The sequence below is a fragment of the Scomber scombrus genome, chromosome 22 (genome assembly GCF_963691925.1).
Source record: "Scomber scombrus chromosome 22, fScoSco1.1, whole genome shotgun sequence".
In the NCBI taxonomy this organism is placed as follows: Eukaryota; Metazoa; Chordata; class Actinopteri; order Scombriformes; family Scombridae; genus Scomber; species Scomber scombrus.
Genome location: NC_084991.1, coordinates 12,445,395 through 12,469,685, shown reverse-complemented (window position 1 = coordinate 12,469,685; position 24,291 = coordinate 12,445,395). Strand labels below are relative to the sequence as shown.

At 42.3% G+C, this 24,291-nt stretch overlaps 1 protein-coding gene across 1 annotated transcript in view; it reads left to right on the top strand.

The window, feature by feature from the left end:
• The window catches only part of celf2 (cugbp, Elav-like family member 2), a 230,866-nt gene that overhangs the window by 49,717 nt on the left and 156,858 nt on the right, over window positions 1-24,291 (top strand). The window contains exon 2 of the mRNA XM_062443372.1: window positions 720-755. Coding sequence (XP_062299356.1) covers window positions 720-755 — 36 coding nt within the window. The remainder of the gene's footprint in view (window positions 1-719; window positions 756-24,291) is intronic.

The following is a 24,291-nucleotide window of genomic DNA, read 5'->3' as shown; positions in this document are numbered from 1 at the left end:
GCTGAAAACAGAGCAAAGGTGCATAGCCAAGAGGTTTAGTGGAGTATAGATTTCTATAGACTTCTTTCTTGTGTGTAATTACATGTTTTTTTTCTCTTTTTTTGTGTATGTATTTATACAAGGCAATTAAGGGAAGTAGGGTTCAGAGCTGTCTTATGGTACTCGTTTAAAAACATATTATTTCTGTCTCTTTTATTTCATTTTTACTCTATCCTGTGTTTTTCTTCTATATGTTTGTTTCTACTATGCAATTTCTCTTTTCCATTTAATCTCCCAGATTCTTTATTTTGTTTTCAAGTAATAGATTTAGGGGTTAGGGGTGTTAGCAAGTTGAGGCAGGTGGGATAAAGTGGTTATGAAATATCACCATTATGGCTATTGTATTGGGAAAAATGGGTGTACTCAGTAACTGATTAGGAAAACGTTTGTATCCATTACCCTTTCCATTATGGAAAACATTTCTTACTGGTGACCATACTGACAGCAGAATGTCATCAGCGTAAAATGAGAGAATCGCTGTGACAATTAGTGGAGATTGCATGTTCTCTTCTGTTAACATCTCCACTTTGAGTCACAATATGATAAAAAATGTTCGCTTTTTACTTATGTTTTATTCCTTTTCATGTTAGTTAATGTTCTTCATATTTTGATTAATATTTTTTTTGAACAACTTGTATTTTGTAATGTATTAAAAATATGTTTTTCTTCTTGTTTTACAGGCAGGACGCCAGTGACCTCTCCGGACCGATACAAAGGTACCGTTACACATCATCGTTTACATCCCACACTTTTTCCCTTCAGCCATATTCTCAATGAGGCTGTGTATCTCCAGGCTTCAAGCCACACGCTGACCACATCAACAATTATTTTAGCTTCAACACTGGAGCAGTGTTGTGGAAAAGGGGGATGGGGGTTACAACGTAGAAGGAGAGGACAAAGATGAGACGAGTGGTGGGTATAGAGAGACAGAAATGAAGGGTGAGGAAAGAGGGAAATTGGAATGGTGAGATGTGACGCGACTCAGATCTACGGCCGAGGAGGGTCATTAAACTAAACCCTTTGGCGACAGAGCGACAGATCAAGCGAGGGGAGGGGAGAATGGGAAAAGAAGGTTTAAATAAGAGCTGATTTTAAAATAGCAGTACCTATTTCTCATCTGAGGCAGCGTTAACAGGAAAAGGACGAATATCCTGCCCTGAAAACCATCACTACCACCTCCATCCACCATTCCTCCCAACAAAAGGAACACTTTTCCACCTGCTTGACCCACTATGCATCACAAGAACCCTGATAAAGAGATAAAAATACACCCTATAATGCTTTATGATCACAGATGCAACACTTATTAAATATTCTAATTTGCATGAACTACAAGTGCAAGTGTTAATGACTGGTTATTACAGGCCCCCGTAGTGTTTCATAAACATTTATTGGATCCATAATGCATCAGCAGGCATTGTTATAAATCTGGTCACTTGCATAATTTCTCACTCACCTCCAGTTGTATCCAGGCATACAGGCATCTGTGTTATTTGCCAGGGTTTTGAGCTATCCACTGCTGCTCTTGTAGTTCACAGTTTTTCTGTTCTTAACTACTTTTTACCGAGTAAGTAATCCCTAATATTATAACTATTGAGAGTCAAGTCTATGAGTCAGTACAGAGAAGTATTGCTACTGGGTAAAGATGCTGCTGTAATGTTTTGAGCACCACAAACACTAAATCTTACAGATGGATATCTCAAAACCAAAACTATCTGCATGGACACCAGAAGGTATTTGAGTGAACCAACACTTTAAATGCTTGAAATTCACATGACCTCAAATTCACACACAGTGAAATACAAAGTAATTGTGACTGATATCGACATCTCTTTTAATTGAGTAGCTTATTTGTGTATTTGTACTTCTTATAGCACTTGTCGATTTGCCTCTCTTTTGGTGTATTTCGAATAAGGTATTGTATGTCAGTTAGATTGCATCTATTGCAGATGATACATAAACTACAGGTTGTACAAATAGTAAATAACTTCAATACAAGCATGCACCTTTCTGAACTACACTTTGAAATCTGAGAGCAGGTTGCCCAAAAAGCGCTGCATTCATGTATGTTATCAAAAAAATCACACATTAAGCAAACATAAAAGAGGAAATTGTAAATGTTGTCTCTACAGTGGAGTCACAGCTTCCTACAATCACAATAATGTAACTTCAGGGGTAAAAAAAAAAAAAGACGAAGGTGACAAAGTGTTCCCTGTGATGGATCACCTATCTCGCGCAAGTTTTAAGTCTCTCCGAGCTGATTTTCATTCTGTCGTGAAATGAACTGAATCTAATGGCTCTGTGGAAAGGAAAGAAATCCATTTAAAAACTTGCGATATGTTTTGGAAAATGCTCAGCAGTAATGTAAAGAATATGAGATTTTAATGGGCTCAATGTCAGATCACTGATGGAGCCCTTTAAGTAACTCTATATATCTAGATCTATGTATTCACCTTTTTATTTATTAATGTTTTATTATTAGCCTCTGTATAAGTCATATTTAGCATGTTACCTCCATCTTAAGTAATGCAGGAAGGAAGATAAGGTTAATAATGTGCCACAGTGATGATCAACTGTGCAATAATTTGCATCATTTCAGAGACAGATGACTTGGACTTTTAATGATGGGTGCTTCATATTTAACTCTAAAGCTACACCTGATGGTATTCACAGGCAAGCGCAGCAGGTAAATCACATCAGATCGAAAACAAGATGCAGCACAGAACGAGAGGCCTCGGAGAAGAAGCAGCAAAACACAGGAGCAAAAAAGAAAGAGACGATGAGTGTGGCTGTGAATAATTAGGCAAAATAGTTTCCTTTTGTTTTTCTGTCTGATTGGAGAAAATAGGCGAGGCTGTGACTGTCGCATGAGCTCTCACACACGCACACACACACACACTAACGCTGTGTGTTACACGCTAATCCGCCACACAGCTGTGTCATTCCAAAATGTGTGTTTACTTCCTCTCCCTTCACCATCGCCGCCGTCACCACCGCCCGACCCCCCACAATCCCCTGCAAACACACACACACACACACAAAAGAGAACCGGGCGTATAATTTGATCCTGTGCGCTCTCCTCCTCTAATGAAGCTCTCTGGCGGTTTGACTGACACCCGGCTCGTTATTTAAGTGTCTGTTTTGGGCCAGGAGGAGGAAGAGGAGCTGAAGAAGGAGAAGGAGGTGGGAAGAGAGGGAAGAGGGGGGGTAGTGTAAGATTGGAAAAGTGGAAACAAGGGAGCTGAAAGAGAGTATGGGGGAATTTGGGATGGATAAAAGGGAGGACAGGAAATGAAAACGGGCTCCAAATATGGAGTAGGGGATGGAGGGGAAAGAGGATCATGGGAGTCGTAGGGTGCAGAGAAAAAGGATTGGATGTGTCGGAAATAAAAAAGGAGGGTAAGATGGAGTACAGCAGCAATCAAGAGAGGAAAAGACAGTTTGGGAGGAGGAAGAGTTGATGGCGGAAACAGGGGTGATAAAGGGTGTGAAGGGATGGTGTGCGCCAGTGTGTACATGTGTCTGTGCGAGTGTGTTTGTATAATAGCAGGTCTTTGTACTGATAATGTGCTTTGAAGGCACATAGCTGATAATTAGCGAGTGTGGCTCCTCGGATGCCTTTCAGCATCAGTCATTACAAGTCGCAAACCTACTATTGGCTTTGACATGACCTCCTGAGACGGGGAGGACGCCTTCACGTGGAAAAAAACAAAAAAAAACACACACACACACACACACACACACAAAAATCGGCGTAAACAAGCGTTGATTAGCGTATGAATAGCATCAGCTCACGAGTGGAACAGATACAACAGCGCTCGAAAGGCCTCAAGTTCCTCTTTGGCAGGGCTGCAGGTGTGTGTGAGATGCACAAATGCACACACACACACACACACACACACACACACACACACACACACACACACACACACACACACTTCCTGTTTACAGAGCCAGACACGCATAGACAGCAGAGACTATAATTACAGAGATTCACACAATGTGGCGTCCCGGTACGCTGCGTCCGTTATTGCCTCCCCGGTTGCCACATGACAACTGCGGTCCCTCGCTACGGCGACTGCTCATTTCTGGCCCCGCCTCCCCCCAATATTCCCACATCTGAATATTTATGAAAGGGGGGAACTGGCTCACTGCAGTCAGAAGATACTATCTGGAGTATTCTCTCTCCTCGGTAGTGACAGTTATCAGTGTTAAAGGCTCCTTCCTGAGCTCTAATTTATCCCCCAGTGAGAAAATGTCCAGTGAGAACTACAGTCTGGAAGACGCACTTCCTTTTAAAACGCTCCCGGTCAGCACAACTGGCAAAAAAAAAACGTGTCGTCATGACAGCGAGGAGAAATTTGTTCAATTTGGTCTTTTAGCAACAAAAAAAATGTTAATGGTGTGTTTTCTGAATATCAGGAGGATGATGCAAATATAATAGGATACTTACTGATGATGTCACAGGCCTGGGAAGAGTCTTTTTTCCACCAATACCTCAAAATTTTGACTGAGTCTTTAAATAGAGGAAATAGAAGGACAAACCTCTTCTCTTCCTCTCTCATTCAGTCAGGTAAACACGGGCTTTGGTGCAACAGGTGAAGAGTTTGGAGTCTTGCTGAAGGGCCTTTAAACAATCAGGTCACCTAAATTACAAAACAATGGTATCAGTTACAGTAAAGTTAAAGTCTGGGTGGTGTCAGACTTTTTGAACCTACTGTACTTGTTGTAATGTTCAATCTTACAGACTGATCCAGTTTGAGATATTGGTATCTAAAACTTGAGTATGGAAGCTCAGTGTCAGTCTTAAGCTTTGGATCTGTACGTGTGATAAAATAATCTTACCTCAAGGTCCACTTGCTTCTCAGAGCTTTCAACTACAGCCTTCATCAGCCAAATCTGTAAATTGTGGTTAAAATTAACAAATTGGATCTTAAATGAATTTGGTAACCGTTATCTAAGAGATTTGTTGCCACTGTGAAGTTGTTTATGGTTGAAACTTATAAAAAAAATACAGATAAACTCTAGATAAACTGTAACACTGAACAAATGAAATTCCATTAACCTTCACTGTTTTGGTGCAGAGACAGAAATCTCAAGGATGAATGTTGAACTTTAAACTCTGTATGTGCAATGCTAGGTTGGTCATAAGTGAGGAAATTGTTTTTGGGTCATTGAGGTGAACTGATGCTTTAACAAGTTGCTTTTTTTCCACCCAACTGCCCTCATTTTTCCCACCTGGTCTCAGGCTTTGAACCGCCACATGCCCCATCCCTGCCTCACGCCTCTCCCTGCATCATGACTGTCACAGCAGGAAAAGTGGGATTAAAATTCTCGTTGGGTTTTTAATTGTGCATGGCTGTGCTGGTGTCATGCCCGCTGTTCATTCATTTTTCATCCAAACACATGAATTATGAAGAGCTGCTAATGACGGGGAGGGACAGATGAGGGGGAGGAAGGGAAGAGGAAGGGAGGAGAAGGGGAGGAGGGAGCTAAAGAGAGGATGGAGGGAAGAGTTTGTCTGCAGAGAGCTGGACAGACTTCTACACATTGTTTCTTACTTCACTTCTTGTCTTCTCAGGAACCTTTTCTTTCTTTCTGAGTGACGTGTGGGTTCAATCTGTGGACAGGGCACACGCAACACACACGCAACACACATGCACACACGCACACACATGCACACATGCACACTGTGCTGCAGGTGAACATACAGTGGCTCAGGAGGGGCTTACGTCACTGTGTGTGTGTGTGTGTGTGTGTGTATGTGTGTGTACATTGACCTGGAACACATTGGGCACTGAGAGGGGAAAAAAACTGTTACATACACTTGCACACACACACACACACACTCACACACCTTACTCACACACCTACACATACACTCACACTGCTGGTCTCAGAGCCTTTTATTTATTTATTAAGGCTACTATGTCCTTCCATAAAAGCAATAATAATATTTATTGTGGCCTATTTATTGCTATTCTAATTCTAATTTCTTCATGTTATAATTTACTTTACATACATACATAGAGTATATGTTAATTTATTTATTGTATATAATACATTATCATTATTTGTTATTACTTTATATAAATGCAATTGCAACTTCTACAAGTAATAACAATAATACGATTATTATTATCATTTAATACAGTAAGTGGCTAAATTTGACATCCTATATGGTGGTGAGGTTACAGATGTTGCCATGGTTATCAGATAGACATCGTGACCTCCTTGTTCTGTTGACACAGCCTGTAAATCAAATCTCACACACACACACACACACACACACACACACACACACACACACACACACACACACACACACACACACACACACACACACACACACACACACACACACACACACACACGTGCATGGAGACACATTTTTTGTCATGTCATCCATCCTTCTGAAACACTGCTGGTATGAGAGCAGATTCATCCAAACCACCATCACAACACACACACACACACACACACACACACACACACACACACACACACACACACACACACTCAGAGCGCCATGCCCCAGGGTTTTCAGGGATAGTGAAGTGTTTTTTTTTCTTCCAGCTGATGCTCTCAGAGGTGGGAGGGGGGCGCTCAAGTTGAGGGTGTGTCTTCTCCACATTGCAGTGCTTCCCAAAAACAAAAAAAACCCCAATATTTATTAATAACACTTGTTTTTTATTGTTGTACATTCATCGTAATTCAGTCCTGATTGCACGCTCACTCTCACAAGCGACTTCCACCCCAGCAGAAACCTCGTTGTTGCCATAATTAATCATTATCATATTAATTTTGAGGCGTTTGTATGATTGCTATACCACTTGGAATAAAGAATCACACTGGTTGTTTTTGTTTATTAAATCACTTCCGCAAGCAAAAAATAAAACCCTTCAATAACGACGGCACAATGTGAAAAAATATCTTTTCATTTGCTCTCTGTTTCATTTACATTTGCTGATTTCCACATTTGTCTGTTCCTGTATGAGAGCACACATCTGTGCCTGTGTGTGTGTGTGTGTGTGTGTGTGTGTGTGTGTGTGTGTGTGTGTGTGTGTGTGTGTGTGTGTGTGTGTGTGTGTGTGTGTGTGTGTGTGTGTGTGGGTGATGTTAGGGAAACTCGGTGTGACGTTTTTTGTGTGTTTTTTTCCCCTCTCTCCTTTTTTGAGAGGCTCCAGATGGCTGAGAGACAGGTGAGCCAATTAGCGAGTCTCACTACACAGCAACATCATCACACCGGCGGAGCACGACAGCCGAACACACACACACACTCACACACACACACACACACACACACACACAATATACCAATATTTCACGTGACTCCGCTGTAGTGTTAACATTACCACCGTAATGCTCTGATGTGTCTCTCAGTCCGTCAATATACTGTCATGAGCCCGTCGATGTCGTTGTGGATATAAAATTGATTTTACAATATGTAACGGCGTTGGGAATGATGACAAATGATCCTCTAATTTTAGCTTATTATGGCTGTTTGCAACATACAGTGCTGTGTGCCTATAGTGTGGCCCATTATGCATGTTTTATACGACCCAGAAAACAGGCATAATGGGCAGATTTGAATTGATTTGCTTGTGTATTCATTTATTTTCAAGGAGCCAAAAATATTTCAGCAAGGCTCGCTGATGTTCATTATAATTCTAATGAAGTCGAAATCTTCACAAAAGAGGAGAGAGCGGCAGGAAGACAGCAAGTCTAAACACAACAACAACAACCTCTCTCTCTCTCTTTCTCTCTCTCTCTCTTTTCATCCTTTCTCTCCCCCTTTCTCTCTCACTTCATCTCTTTCGCTGTTTCAGCGCCGAATACCTGAATATTAGACGTAGAAAATGCGGCTTTTGCCTTTAATGAGCCATCAGTCGCTGTGGAAAAACGCAGTCATACCTAACCCTACGCACTCCTCCTCTGCCAGCTCCTATAGACTAACGAAAACTCCACACATATGCATCCATATGATGCAACGCGCATACACTTATACATCATCTATTATTTGATGGCTCCTGTTTGTTTGTGTATTTTTCTCTTTGTTAAGGGATAATTGAGCAGCCATGACAGCTGCTTTCCCACCTAATGGAAGGGGACAAATTAATCTCCCTGTGTTAATGTCTGCAAATGGAACAGTACCACTCTTGCCACCTCCATGCTCAACCAACCTGCTGAGAGCGAGCATGTATGAGAGAGAGTGTGTCACAGGGTGAAGCTGAAATAAAGCTCTGCCACCTTTGATGATGGATATCATTCAGCTTGTTGGACTTGCAAATGGCGGGAAACATTTATATTTTCTAGTTCTAAATCTCCAGGGCTTTATTATAGAGTTTTAGAGCAAAAACTGATCTTGATGATTTCTTTTTAGTTATGTTTTAAACCAGCCTACTACGGTTTTGTGTATATTTAATCACCAGGTTTCAGCCAGTAGACATTCTTCAGGTAATATTCAGGTTAGTTTTTGGTCCCTTGCAACTGTCATGATGATCTCATGCTGTGCAAAGATGTTTTCTGGCCCTTTTATGTGTTTATGTTTTGAAAACAAAGAAAACCATGAAGAAAAATTACAAATTGACATTTAACAATTAATTGTCCTAGCTGCATCCAAAGAAGGTGAACACACCACCAAACTGCATTAAAATCATTGCAATCTCTAGAGCTTAAGGCCACTTTAGACAAAGCACTGGAAAGTGTACTGAAAGCTCAAGGTGTGTTGGAAGTGGGTGATTATTTTCGACTCACGGTTCTTCAACTTGAACCAGAGCTTTAGACTTGAGTTCTGGTCTTGAATCAGACTTAAGCCACTAAAATTAGGACTTTTAGAAATCTGAACTTGACTCGGTTTAGTCCAAGAAGGCAGCAGCAGGCCAGGCCTTTTATAACCACACTACTTGAATATTGAATCATTAACCCTACTGTGAAGACTAGTAAACACTGTTGACATATTAAATGATCTAAGTAAAGATTTAGACTGACTTACAGTTGACTTGGACTTGATTTGACTTTGGGCAGAGATGCGTAGCACGTAAACCCCGGTTTGATTCCAGCCGTGGGCGTTTGTTGCATGTCAGACTGATAGGATTATACTATCTAGTACTATACTAATTACTATACTAATTAGTACCAGTTGCCACTAATAACCAATTAGTAATGGTAATTATGAATTCATTACCAAGTAACTCTCTTAAGCACTGCTTGGTTACAACCTCCCGGACTTAAGACTTGTGTTGTGAAAACCTGTTAAAAAAACATTTCTGCTGCTTCTATTCAAACGTTTTCATGGCATCAATCTGACCGCAGCCTGTGTTAATGTGAGTCTGTGTTCCCATGTGTACACAAACGTAATGTTATACAGAGTAAAATGGGGTGGGAGGCCGGGTGAATGTCATCCTATTTTCCCATCTTAATAGCCCATGATCCTACAGCCGTTCGTTCTCCTAAGCCTCTTCCCGTGGATGACCTCCAGGGAAGATTGTGTTGCTGCTGTTGAAGAACAGAGGAGTTGATTACGTGACAGTGCCGGGGCTTTGTTCTAAGCATATGCCCGTCCTTGGCTTTGGAGAGAGAGAGAGAGAGAGAAAAAAAAGAAGGAAGAAGAACAAGAAACAGAAGAAGAAGTCGTATCTCTCCCTCGGGGTCTTGCATCCTTTCATTCCAGATTGTGTTGGTGACCTTCTGGCCCCGCCCCCGTTCATCCCGACCCTCCGCCGCATCGTTTGTTTACTGTCCCATAATGACATTGTCAATGGCAACAATACGTCTGCTTATCGCGAGGTGTCGGCTGCCACAATGGATGAATGGTGGTGTAATGGAAAGGCGAATTTGTTCCCGTTGTCATGTCGAAGTCTTTGGAGGCTCTCTCCTACTTGGTCGTGTGTGCCGGTGAAAGATAAGATTAATTCTTCATATCGCAGGCTGATTGCAGAATCTTGTATCTAATGCAATTTTTATTTCTCACCCCCTCTCCTCTCCTCTCCCTCCCTTTCCTCTTTCCCCCCTTTTCTTTCAAACTGCAGAGTCAAGCATTTTTTTTTCTCTTCTCTCTTTGGGGAGAAAAATCTAAATAATTTATCTGTGTTTTGGTGCTTTTTTTTTTCTCCCTCTCCTGTACTTAGAGGGAGAGTGGAAAGAAATGGAATGGAGACAGACAGGAGGAAAGGCAGATGAGAGTGTCTTATTCATTTATTTATTTATTTTTGAATGGAATGAACGTGAGGAGCATGCCGAGGAGAGTAAGAAAAAGGGAGCGAAACGATGGCAGGAAGGAGGGAAGTGGAAGGGGAGGGAGGGAGGGATGGGGGGGGGGGGGGCAGAAGGAGCGAACCCTCGCTCAGCTCCTCGGCTGGAGAGGGGCCTAAGAGGAGCCTGCAGACTTTGGTAATCCCTCTTTTATTAATGTGAAGCCAAGCTCAGCAGAATGCAGGCTCACAGACATAACAGAGCTGCTCACAACTGACTGTCTTTAGGTCTCTCTGTCTGTCTCTTACATGCAGATCTGCTCCACTAGCATGACTGGCTGAGTCCCACCTCTCCCATTTGCCAGGCCAGTAAACCGCCAGTCAATTAAAGCGGCGTTCGAGCGTTCAGTCCGGCCCCAGTCCGGCGCCCTTCCGCCCGGCGAGTCAAGCTCTTGAGTCTTTTGATCCCGCTCGGGTCCCGGCCTTGGTGTTTGGCACAAAAAGCATCCTGCGTCCTCACCGAGCCCTGCATGTTACCATGACAACTCCCTTACATCACTCAGTGCCCCCCATGTAGCCAATGGGCATTGACCTTTCGCTGTCAGAGCGTGTTAGGGAGTGAGAGACACACACACAGAGAAAGAGAGAGAGAGAGAGAGAGAGAGAGAAGGGAGAAAGATGAGAAGAGGAGAGATGGAGAAAGAAGCAGGCACTCGCCGGAAACAACAAACACAAATAGGTCATTAAATTGTAAATACAATTTAAGAGAGACGGAGGTTGCTCAGTCTGAGCTCTAGCCTCAAGTTACTACGATGTCAGCACCAGAGTGTGTGTGTGTTTCCTGCGAATGACAAAAACAAGATGCTTGTCTTCAGAAGTCATGATGTCACCACTCAGCAGGATGGCGAAGGAGCTCCTAATATATAAAATGTGTTTTAAAAAAGGAGGAAGATTTAAGCTTTAGGCTAGATTTGGCACATTTGAGAGCTGGGAGATTCTGGATGGTTCAGGTCAACCCCTCCTCTGCAAAACCCCCTTAACTTCTGTCCAACTCAGACACAGCCATATGTCCTCAGTTTTCCAACACAGAGGCACGAGCAGGGGGCAAGTTCAGAGCAGCAAGAAGATAGAGACAGATACAGGCTTTCAGAGAGATCCTCCTCTTCTACCTCTTCTACCTCTATTAGATGAAATATGTATGTAGAAGAAAGAAAATAGACAACGGGACTTGATCATGTCAAAAATGTGTAAATGTATTTTTGAGTAGAACTACAGTTCATCCTGAGCAGCAGCTATTTTTTGTCATATTTAGAAATTTACAGTCCTTGATGATTGAGAATCATGAGAAACAGCTTTATATCAGAGTAGCAAAATGTCAACATTTCACACAGTTGTGGTCTATTTACGACATGATAAATTAGTGCTTCCCATTACTTATATAGACTGTGGCAGCCCACCATAGTCAAATTTGTGCCACCACAGTTTCATAGTGAGCTAAATATGTCTGTACGCTCTTCAAAACGTTCAGCAAAGCATCTCTGCCCAAGTGAATTAGTTGAACTTAATTCATCACTTCAGAGCTGAAATATGGACATTAGTCTTTTTTTTGATGGTTTGTTTGGAACATTTATGAACTGGTAAACTTTCTTTCCCATGCTTTGTGAGTGTGTCATACCATTCATACATATACAACCAGTAGTTAAATTATTAAAGCACAACATTGTTTAAAATATAAATATAACCTCTTAATTTTGCTCTCTGAGTGCACAAGAATGATGCATTTGACTTAAAAATGTACTCCCGGACCCCCCTAGAGGGTCGAACTGAGGTCCAACCACTATAATCCCTCAAATTTCTGTGAGAAACACTGATAAATTGATTCTCTAGATTAATGCCAAATTGTAGTTAGAAGTACACACGGATATTATGTGAATCCTTTATCTAAACTGAGTCTAAGTTGGTGTTTGGATAGAAGTTAGACAGTTTAGATTTTGACCAGATTTTCCTCCTTTTTGTGTGTGTATGTGTGTGTGTGGTGTGTGTTTCGATGGTGTAAATATTGTTTCCAGTGTGACAAAAAAAGAAACAATTGTCCATATCTTCATAAGCCTGTTTTTTATCTGTCAGCAGTCAGAAATCAGGAAACTGCACGCAACATGTTCATGTTTACTAACCCGTCTGACAGGAAAGGAAGGATGCAAAAAAAACCTCTTAACGTGCGAAACACACGGCCAGTGTCATGAAGCATTGCATCATACGCTGTCATATCCTGTAGCAGTCAAGGTATGGTAGCCTTCATGCTGACCTGTGACGTTCACGTGACTGCTGGCGTGAGAGCTTCCATAGTAAACCATGGTGGTGGATGTGTTGACCTGCGTCGTATGCTGCAGATGTATGTTGTCTGTCTTGACTCTGCAGAAGTTGCAAGTTCGATTAAGTTTCTACCTGTGGGTTTAATACAATAGCAGCACCAGAATGAGGTTTAGCATCCTCGTCCTGGAAGTGATTATATTTCCTGGTGCATCGCCACTTTTGTTATTGAAGCTGAAAAAGCAGGTGTTTGTTTTTTTTACACAAATATAACACCTAGTGCAGCTAACCACTGAAAGCATGCAGTATTATGAGCTATTTGCAGTGAAAATAACAAATTATCATCATTGTCAGCCCTCCCAAATTGGTATATTTACAGAATCTGATTGTATAAGTTATTTCCAAAGCAAGCATTCACCACCCTGTGCTCTTTTTATGCTGTGAATGATGTTCCATACACTCAGCTTTCACTGTAATAAATAGTAAGCAACAGATGATTAGTAGCTGCCAGCATCTATTTAATTTGAAGAAATGCATGAGACAGTGTTATCAGAGAGTGCTGGTGAGTTCTTGCGGCTCATCTCGTGCTCTTATTCGCCCCTTTTTTTTGTGAAAGTGCTCACCATGTGTCAATATTTGTCACCACTGCGCGCCTGCCCTCAGTTTTGGCTGAGACAAAGTGCAATGAGAGGCCGAATGGTAAACAACAGAGGCGGAAATGGGTAATTAAGTTAGAAGTTAGCAAAAGTGTCTGCTGCATTTTAATGGCGATGGCCGGTGCACGCTGGATAATTTAGGATTTCAATTGTTGTTGTTTTTCAGTGAAATGCAGGTGTTTTGTGAAGACAGACGATTTTGCCCTGTATGCCAAACATTCTAATGAAGCTCACGTACAATCCATAATTTTAACTATCCCCCACCTGCCAGCTAGCCACACACACACACACACACACACACACACACACACACACACACACACACACACACACACACACACACACACACACACACACACACACACACAGAGTACACAGAGTACACAGAGTACACAAGCAGGCATAGGCATAATACCCACACACATACCCACAATATGCACTAATGAAGCTGTTCTCCTCTCCTCTCTTTTTCGTTCCTGGCTCAGTGAAACATGCATAAATCATAATAAACAGAGAGATGAATTTTTAATCAGCAGCTCCCTGCCTGTGTCTTCAGCCCCTCGCCTCCTATGGGGAAGGGAGACTGTGATGTGCCAGGTATATGGAGCCGGATCTGGCAGCACCTCCTTCGGGAGGGCTACTCACTGAGACATGCCTGTCTGGGCTGCCTCTTCCTGGGCATGATCTGCTGGACCGGGCTGTCTCTCTGGAGACGAGACCGGGCTGGACGGAGCGAGCCGCCTGTATGGAGGCGTGTGTCCAGATAGATATCGTGTGACATTCAGCTGGGTTGTTAATGGAAAGTAGCAGCAAATCAGAATCACCTAAAACTTGTGTTCATCAGATTTTGAGCATCAATTAAATTCTTTATATATGAAAGAGAGAGAAAGAGAAGGAATGTTATCTCTTTTCATTTATTTTGTATTTTTTAAATTAATTATACTGAAGTGAATTGAATGAATATATAGGGTTTTTTTACATTTAAAATTTTATCTTATTTTATTTTTGAATTTTCATTTATTCATTAACCTTTTTTATGGCCCTGGTGTGAGTATTTGCTCAATATATGTTTGGAAAGCTTAGGTTTAGTTAGAATGCATCAGCTTAGCGCAAGGATGTAGCTGTAAGTTAAAGATCAATCATCTTACTGTTTTTAATTTCTTTCATTCCTCTGATTACATCAGATTCAAAGCACAAGCTGAACATATACATATATATATATATATATATACACATATATATATTTGGCTTGTGTCAATATATTGTTTACATATTCGGGGGCCCAGAATTGGTCGGGAGCCTTGGATTAATGTCAGCAATTAGAGATATTTAGTGTTTCAGGAGCCTAAGTGAGCTGTTTTCTGAGAGACAAACATTTTTAGCCTCAACCCTGTTATTCAGGAAGAAATAATTTATGCTTTTATTCCATGAATCCCTTTACTCTGGAGAATAGACTGGTCTGCCCCACATTGTTGCTCCATATACTGTATGTAGGAATGGTTTAGAGAGCTGAGAAGGCAAAGGCTTGTTAATATTAATGCATCTAAGCTGCATAGCCAATAATGTTGGCGTAAAAAATTAGGGATTATGTCATGGGTCAGGAATTATACTGTTCATTCACTGTTTCAGGAGGCTAAATGAGATGTTGGAAATGACCCCAGGATTTCTAGCAGTGCTTCTGTTTTAAGCAAAGTGTGATTTTTTGTTCCTTTTATTATTCCACTAACACGTTATCACTGTATGTGCTGTATCAAATGGGACACCCACCATGAGGAGGCTCTTTGCTTGGTTACATCACAGCATATCTTTGTAATATAAAAATATTTCCAATCATGTTTTTAGGTCGTTTATACTCTTGTGTAATAAACTCTTAGAAATTCAGTGCATTCTTGACTCGATGTTGAACTTGGCCTCCTTGTATCAGTTCAGTACAACTTTAATATGATGTACACGATGTAGTTACCTCATAAAAACTTAATGAAAAGACGGCAAAGCAGCGCTGAGGTCGGTTGTTCATCTGAAGTCTGGGCCGGGCAGAGCTGCGCCAGAAACACAGACATGATGTGCTGTAAATGTGAATGGTGGGCATTGTTGGCATGGCACAGTGGCAGACTGGGCCAGACCCAGCAGCCATGCAGCCAGTCCAGAGCTGGACTGGGGCTAGGCTGTTCCAGAGCTGTAGTATTAGACTCAAATGGGCCCACAACATAACAACATGAGCTGAGCTGTCACAGGGGATTACTTCAGCTAGGCAAGCCAGCAGGGTCTCCACTGCTCTGCTGCTCTACCAGAGAGAGAGAGAGAGAGAGAGAGAGAGAGTGGGGGAGAGGTGGAGGGTGGGGGAGATAGAGAGGGAGAAAGGGGTGGAGTGGGAGGGGAGTGGGGGGGGGGGGGGGTGTGTGTGCTTGTTTCTGTGTGAGAGAAAAGGGAACAACGGCAGAGGCTGAGAGGAACAAGGCGAGACACACAGAGAAGCAAAGAGAGACAGCTTGTTGAAAACGGCTGGCAGTGAAAAAAGGAGGAAGAGAGGACAAAAGAAGGAGAAGAGACAGAAGAAGAAGAAGAAGAAGAAGAAGAAGGAAGGGAAAAGAGAGTACAGCTTGTAGACCGATAAGGTGTATTTATTTGTTTGTAATGTTGGAGCACTCGGCCGAGCTGGGCTTTGTGGGGAGAGTGTGTGTCGATGCTGTGTGCTGCCCCCCTCCTGCAGCCGCCAGCGCAGGATCCATGAGGACCGATGAGCTGCTGCTGCTGAGGTACACACACATACACACCTGTGCGTGCGTGCACTCACACACGAACACACACAGATGAACACCCTTTTTTCTGACCCATATGCTGCGACCATGAATCCCTCATGAGGATTGTTACACTTCCAGCTAAGGTGTGGTGTTGTTGCACGGTTGATTTTGTTTCAACAAGGTTTGTGAGCATGTGTGTGTGCTTGGAGGGGGGCACAGGAGTGAAGAGGAGGGGGGGTGAGCTAAACAAAGTGCAGGTGCAGGCTTATATTCCTCCATTTGAGAGGATTTGACGTCTGGGATGGTTGTTCCTAACAGGTTTTTACTGTAACACTTCCTACCTGGACACTCTGTCTTTGCAACCGTTTGCCCAGTCAAGCGTAACATCCAACGCTTGTACTTCTCCTTTTTTTTGTTTTGTTCTCTCTCTCTGTCTTCCTCTCTATCTAACCGTCTTCCTGCTGTGTTAGCAGCATTGTGTCTCAGACAAGGAAGTAGAGACTGATACACACACATACACTTTTCCTTCTGCTTTTTTAATTAAATATCTAACATTTCATGGCCATCCACCTTTGACATCATGGATATATTTCAGTTATTATTTCGTATATACAGTTTTTTTTAATCATACAGTGATTGTTTGCCCTTGAACAATCTTAACAATCACTTTATTAGCTGCCAAAATTGTCCTTCGCACTAAAATAAAGGGGCAGGGCTCTGTTGGCACAAAGTGAAGCTAGGTATTTACACACACCAATCAGATGAAGCCTTTAATGATGGTTGCTGGGTTGTTTGCATTGTTGTCAGGGAGATATTGAGTGTTAAATCCATTCATTTATATCTAAGGATGTCCATTTTTTTAAGTTCAATGGTTGCTTATTTAGTCACAAACATGTAATGCTTCAGAGATGTATTCAATTTTTAGGTGCTTTAAAAATTATGGAAAGCTTTTAGTATAAAAAAAACAGTTCGATTTTAAGACTTTGATTCAAATTTATGTCAGCATGCAGCTCCGAAAGCTCCAAAATTCTTCTTCTTCTAGATCTCAGCGAAGTTTCTTGCATGGCACTAACTATTAAAAGAGGAAAGAAAGATAAATGGGAGGGACTCTGTTTTAAGAAAATATGCATCTACCCGACCGAAGCTGGATTTGACATTTTCTGAGCCAACTAACTGAGCATGAATTTGTGTCTTTCTTATTTATTTAATTTGATTTATTTGGCTTTGTCTTGCCTTAAATGCTTTTTACTCAAAAGGGAGAGATGGTGGATGAGCAGGAGGTGATGGAGAAATGCGCTGTATGTCTGAAACAATTGAAAGGAGAGGGGGGGGGGGTAAAGAAAAAAAGGAAGAAGAGGGAGGAGGAGGAGAAGGAGGAGGAGAAAACAACCTGTTCTCATTCCCAGCTTGTCAAATACCACCGATTTGTCACACCACTCGTCGTCTGATACTGACGCATGAGGCATCCTTTAGTGCACCCGGCTCCCAACTTACTCCAATGATCATTAGTAGACACATTTTTCACTGTGTTTATAAGGTCTGGTTAGATTTAGACACAAAAAAGCACTTGGTTAGGGTTAGGGAATGATCATGGTTAGGGTTAGGGTCAGGTGGTTGGAAACAGGAAGCAAACAATCACTACATACAGTCCATCTGCTATCAAACCAAGCCTCCACCATGATGTTACAAGGAAATTCGTCACCTTATATAGACATTATTGATCTCACTCTCATTTCAGACTTTGTGGTAGTTCTATTTGAGTACCCTGTGTGCTGAAAAATGACGTTTAGGAGGACCAACTGTGTTAAAAAGTGAAGCTGAGTGGTGTGACAAAGCGTTAGTATTTGATGTGTCGGGATGGGTGAGAATAAGCTGGAGAAAAAGGGCGGATGTGATGAAGAGTGATAGCAGTGGGGAGCGAAGGTAAAGACACATCACTGCTCTGAAAATGAAACAGCCAAACAATGCAAACACCCAACCGTTCTCTCACACTGTTCTCTTTACCTCTCCATCGTTTAAAAAATAAATTGCATATATTTGTTTGACGTTAAAGTTCCCATTACTGATACATTTTTTTTTTACAGCAGTACCCCCACCAGTCACAATTTGCCTGAACTCACCTCCTGTTGCATAAAAGATTGAGATAAGCATCTGCCGCGCACCTGATCGTGAAAAACAGTCATGCTGAGGTTGACTTGTTTTGCAACGAGTCAACATATTTCATTGATGTTTGCAGGTAGTAATTTATTGCACCATAATTTACTGACTGAATCGGTGAATGCTTCATTGGGTGACAAATGAAACTGCTTTTGAGGCGTACACTTCATTTGCAATTTCCCGATGAAAAATATGACTTTGAACGGTTTCTGCATCAGGCAGTAGCTCCGAGCGAGAAACACAAGGGAAATTTTCCAGAGGTTTAGCCCGTGTGCACGACGGTAGAGTGACTGCAGTTGTGTTGAGGTAGCGTGTACATTAGAGGACGAATGGCTTTGTAGTGGAGGAGTATCCAATACAGCAACAGTATAAAATGTAGAGAGATATATGGGGGTGTTGTGGGTCTGTACCTCAGCACGCTTGATATGAAGAGAAAAAAAAACTACTATACAGTTAAAATAAAACCTTCAAGCTTTAATTTGACAGGACTTTTAGCTCTTTTATACAAAGTCCTGAAGCAGCAGGTACATTGATTCTACACCTACAGACAAGGTAACCAAAAGGTGTTAAAGGCAAAACTGTGCAACATTCTTGAGCTGCTGATATCAATCCATCCGATCATGTGACCCACCTGCTGAAGGCCAGACTGAAAGCAAGAAATCACATGAAACAAGCAAAAAGTGAAGATGGCAGTTGTCCAGGCTCACCAGCAGGACCATCAGCATCAGGGAAGACGCATAGTTCAATGTCTGCAAAGTTTTGACTGCAAATATTGGCCACTGAATACTAAAGATGATGACTTTTTAAAAAGCATTTCAACTGACATAATAGTGAGACTGTGAATAAAAAACACTGCCCTCTACATATGATGAGGATGCAAATACCCTCAAATTAAAGCTGAAAACAGAGTTCCCTCAGTTTTACACAGCAAGATCAGATTTCTCATCACCAGCAATGCTTCTCCGCTCACACTCAAACAGTTGTATAATGTCTTCTGTGTCTCTAAAGGAAGCTTTCTGTGGAAAAATGCTAAAGTGACCTCATTCCAGTATATTGGCTTTGGCTTTGTGGGTGCAAAATGTTAAGCTAGCATCACAAACCGGTGCAGAATTTAAAAGATAGAGGCACTTACCAGGCGGGAGGGTTCAAGTGAAAAAAACACTGGATCCCACACTAAAAGTCCGGATATCTCAGCATCTGCAGCTTCAATTTTGCCGGTTCAATTTTTAATCTGTCTCGCGAGTCCCTTAACTTTATGACAATGCTCCAAGTGCTTTTTGGACGCTGCGACTTCAGAGTCATTGTTTCACTTCAGATCCAACGTGCTGAAGTTCAGAGCAAAAAATATGTCACTGTGTGGCTGCTCTAACAGTATAGAGAAAGAAAGACGTGTGAAAGAGAGAATTTGGTGAAAACTCACATAATAAGCTCATTTTCCTAGGAGAGTTTGCTTCTCCGAGTTGATATTAGTCTTCTTTATGCTCCACCCCTCCCCTTCCCTCTTGCTCCAACATCCTCTGGGTTTGCTGGCAGTTAAACCAAGCGTCCCCTCCCATTCACCCCACACAGTGTGCCTATCTAATGGTGTGGAGGATATTAGTCTTCTATTAGAGATATGGCCGTTGGTTTAGCGTCACTGCCTCTCCCTCCCATTTCCCCAGATGGGTCAGGGCAATGGGCGTTAAAATGGCCTCTACCCCCCCCTCCTCCTCCCACATCCTCCCCATCCCAGCCGTCTTGAATCTGCTAAACCAGCCGTCGCAGCCTCGGTGAAGGGAGCGCACCTCATCTCCGCTACAACGATTTAATCTGCCGGGCGCCTTTTCAATCAAAGAGTGTCAGACAGGGCTGCTCTTGACACGACTCTAATACAATGCATGGACACACACGTACAGGAAGTGGGGGGGGCCAGTGAGGGGGGTGCCGCCAAATACTTGCACACTCACACGTGCGCCACAAGCACAGGGCCCAGATCAATACTCCCAATCATACAGGTGACAATGGGTGCAGGTTTACCGGCCCCTGATTCACACCCTGCTATCACCACCTTCGCACAATCACACAATCAATGTGTGTGTGTGTGTGTGTGTGTGGGGGGGGGGGGGGGGGGGGGCATGTGTGTGTGGGGGGGGTACTTCTGAAGGGAGAGGGTGCATATGTGAAAGATGAGGGAGGGGAACAGAGCATGGGAGCTTGCAGGTACATGAAATGTGTGAATATGTGCGTGAAATGAATTGAAATGGGTGTGAAAGTGCATCTATTTGCAGGCGGATGCGTATACACCTCCCTTTGTGTTTGTGTGTGTGTGTGTGGTTGTGTGTGTGTGTGTGTGTTTGAATGTGCTTGAGTGTATTTGCAAGTGCTTCCCTTCCATTGTGTGTGTGTAGCATGTGCGGGTGATGTGTTATATTCCCCCATTTTTCTGTGTGTGTGTGTGTGTGTGTGTGTGTGTGTGTGTGTGTGTGTGTGGTGCTCGTGCACGAACAGTACATCTGTGTGTGTGTGTGTGTGTGTGTGTGTGGGTTGTTATCAGAATGACACCATCCTGCTCTCTCTCCTGCAGCCCCAGAGGATCAGTGGAGCTGCACCAGTTTCAAATGAAAATAAATGAGAGGCAGTGACCGCTACTGCCTGGGTCCCACTTTAATGAGGAAAAGGAGCAGAGAGGGAGGGAGGAGAGGGAGGAGAAGGGGAGACAGAGGTGGAGGAAGGAGAGGAGGACAGGGAGGGTGGGGAGAAATTGGAAAGTGAGGGAGAGATTGGTCGGAGTTGGCGATGAAGGGGCAGAGAGAGACGAATGGAGAAGAGAGAGGGGGTAGTGATGAATGGAGGGCCTCTCTCTGTCACCAATGCGATGGCCAATTACAGTTGGAGCGCGCTCCGATGCACTGCAGGTGGAGCGGACAGTGTTTTTGAGTGGCCCGAGAATATCCCTCCATCCTCCATTTGCATTGAGAGGAGAAATCACAGCGCAGTGTAGAACTTAGAGCAGCTTTGGGGGGTTTACTGTGTGTGTGCGTTTTCAATAGAGCTACAGTTAATGTAGCACAGCATTGGTCTCAACTGCAGCTGCTTTTTTTACACTCCAGCTAAAAGTATGTATCTCCAATTAAATTTGGAGAATCGTGTGCTCCATTATCAGGGGAAGTGGCTCGCTAACATGATGTGGAGTGATATATAGAGCAATAATCTCTGTTCAACAGTTTGTAAACTTTTAGTTTTTTTGGCATAGGTCAGGCTATCTGGAAATCTTAAGTATGATGTCATCAATTGGGGCAAAGTCTGTGTAATTTGTCCAGCCGTTTCATTATCGACTAACCTGTCGATTGTTTCCATGATTAATCAATTACTTGCTTGGTCTATAAAATGTAAGAATGTAAGATGACATCCTCAAATGTCTTGTTTTATCCTGACAATCAATTTACTCTCAAAGAAGACTTAAGAAACCAGAAAATATTTACATTTGAGAAGCTTGAATCAGAGAATTTTGACATTTTTCTCTTATAAAATGACTCCAAATGATTAATTGGTGATGAAAACAGTTGTTGATTAAAGTTGACAACTAATCGATTCATTGGTTAATCATTGCTGCTCTAGTAATTTGCCTTTAAAAATCTATGAGATTATCTTGTGGTGCATGAAAGGTTGGCATTTGTTGCAAGATGGAAATGGAGGCCAGGTTCACAAAATTTGGCTTTTTGTTTTATCATTTTTTTTCATTTCAGTAGCCCCAAAGGAAAGCAACAGGTTACTGTTTGAGTTTTAAATGTTGTGTCTCCATGTTGTTTCTACTTGTTAATGCTTAGGAGACAATTTAGGTTGTTTACTTGGTGCCAAACCTTTTTTTGGCATGACATCACTTAAAGGTGAGCAGATGCTTTTACATTTAAAGCACAATGTAATAACTTACAATACATACATACAATAGCTCCATCTTAAACAGACTGGTGTGATGCCATTTTTATGACTTAAAACTATAAACCAACCATACATGTAGAGTGGTAGCAACATTGTTTTTGTCATTAGTATTTAAGATGAACAAGAGACACATCATCTCCCACAATGTGACACCAGTGTCCAGTATACCATGGAAGGAAATCTGACATACAGTAAGACTGAAGATATATTACAGCAATAATATTTGATTATGAGGGTTAAAGCTGCAACTTCACTTTAAAGCTTTGCACAGTAAAGTTGAATAAAAAAAACCCAAAATCAAACAAAATTCAGTTTGATTAGATCCTTTCAAAATCCCCCAAGGATGAACCCAACAGCACACGGTGCTCAAACCAAAACCAGGGCAAAGTCATCTTGTTTAGAGTCGGGAGTTGAAAGTTTTTCCCTCGACAGCAGCGATATGTTTCTACTTCAGTGCGGTTGAGCGTTGTCCAGTCCAGTCTAGCAGAGACCATTAAAAGTAGCAGACAGCAGCACAGTATAGCCCGGAGGCCTCTTCAGGGGCAGAGGACATCAAGTGTGTTTGTGTATGTGTGTGTGTGTTAGAGAGAGAGAAGACAGAGAGAGACCCACGCTTTAAGTCATGTTGAGACCACCGGTGCAGACATTAGTGTGTGAGGGTCAGTGAACAGGTCAGGAGGTATTTGCTCGACAGTGTTGGACTTGATCAGAATGTCCTGCAACGCAGAATGTGTGTGTCTATATGTGCATGTGTGTATTAGGGTCAGATGGATACGATGGAGCTTTTTCAACCCTTTGAACCAGTCGAAAATCACACCTACCCCCCTTCTTCCTGTCATAACGCTGTCAAACTCAAACACACAGGCATCCTGCACAGTGACTCTTTCCATTGATTGTGACAGCTGTGATGTCCATTGCAGATGAACATGCATAAATGCTCTTAAAAAAAACATATAAAAGCGACTCTTTTTGAACCTCAGATCAGCTGTCATGATTGTTAAAAGTAATAGAAGCTGGAGAGCCTTGGTAGCTGAGTGGTTAAGGCACATGCCACATAAAGGCAGCACCCCTGGTTCGATTCTGGCATGGGACCTTTACTGCAGGTCATTCCCCTGTTTCCTGTCAGCCTCTATACCACCCACTGTCACTGTAGCTTATTAAAAGTTACCCAGTTGCCATGGTTATACTTTCTGTTTATGTCACCTTAAGTATTAAATATAGTCCTCCCAAATGGAAATAGGTAAGAGTAGATTCTCTGGTTCCAGCTTCTTTAATTTGAATGCTGAATATCTTTGAGTTGTGGTTTTGATTGGGACAAAAGACACTTGAAGATTATCTTAGGCTCTGGACAACAGTGGTCAACATGTTTCATCTTTTTTCTGACATTTTATAACCAAAAACTGATCGATTAATCCAGAAAACAATGGTCAGATTCACCAATAATAAAACTAAATGCTAGGATGACAAATGAGTCAAAATGAAACCCTAACTTGCAATAACGATACATGAAGCGCTTTAAATAACAAGTTGTGACAATGCCAAGGCCGATAAATAAAGCTAGTGAAAACAGCACATGGTGGTATTCTCTACAGAAGGAGTTCGCAGTTGATAAAATATTCGTGACATAATGAAAATACACATTTATAACAAACGTAAAGGCACCAAAGTGATACATCAGCCTTTCCCACAGTGTGTTTGTGTGTTGTGTCAGATCGTGTGGAAAACAGGTCAGCGAGCATTTAGAGGCTGCAGCCCCACAGGTAGAGCTGCATCCATGTTAACTGGAACACGGTGTCCTCACCAGAGTCCAGCAAGGACCCGACAACAGACTGAGAAAGAGGAGAGAGGAGAGGGATGGAGTGATGGAGGAGAGGGAATGGTGACAGATGAAAGTGTGTGAGAGAGAGAGAGAGAGAGAGATGGGTTGGAGTAAATATGGGAATGAGATTTGAAGATTGAAGAGTGATTGAGTGGCAGCGAGAGTGATGGAGAGAGTGTTAAGGGAAGGAAAAGGTGTGTGTGTGTGTGTGTGTGTGTGTGTGTGTGTGTGTGTGTGTGTGTGTGTGTGTGTGTGTGTGTGTGTGTGTGTGTGTGTGTGTGTATGTATCCGTTCTTTCCATCTCTATTTTTTGTTTGGATTTCAGTCTGGTGGTTTCTGAGCTTGACAGAATAAGAAAGTGGAGGAGAGGCTAGACTAGATTGGAACGCCTCCATCATCCTTTTCATTTAGGAAGTGATTCATCTGCACACATACACACACACACACACACACACACA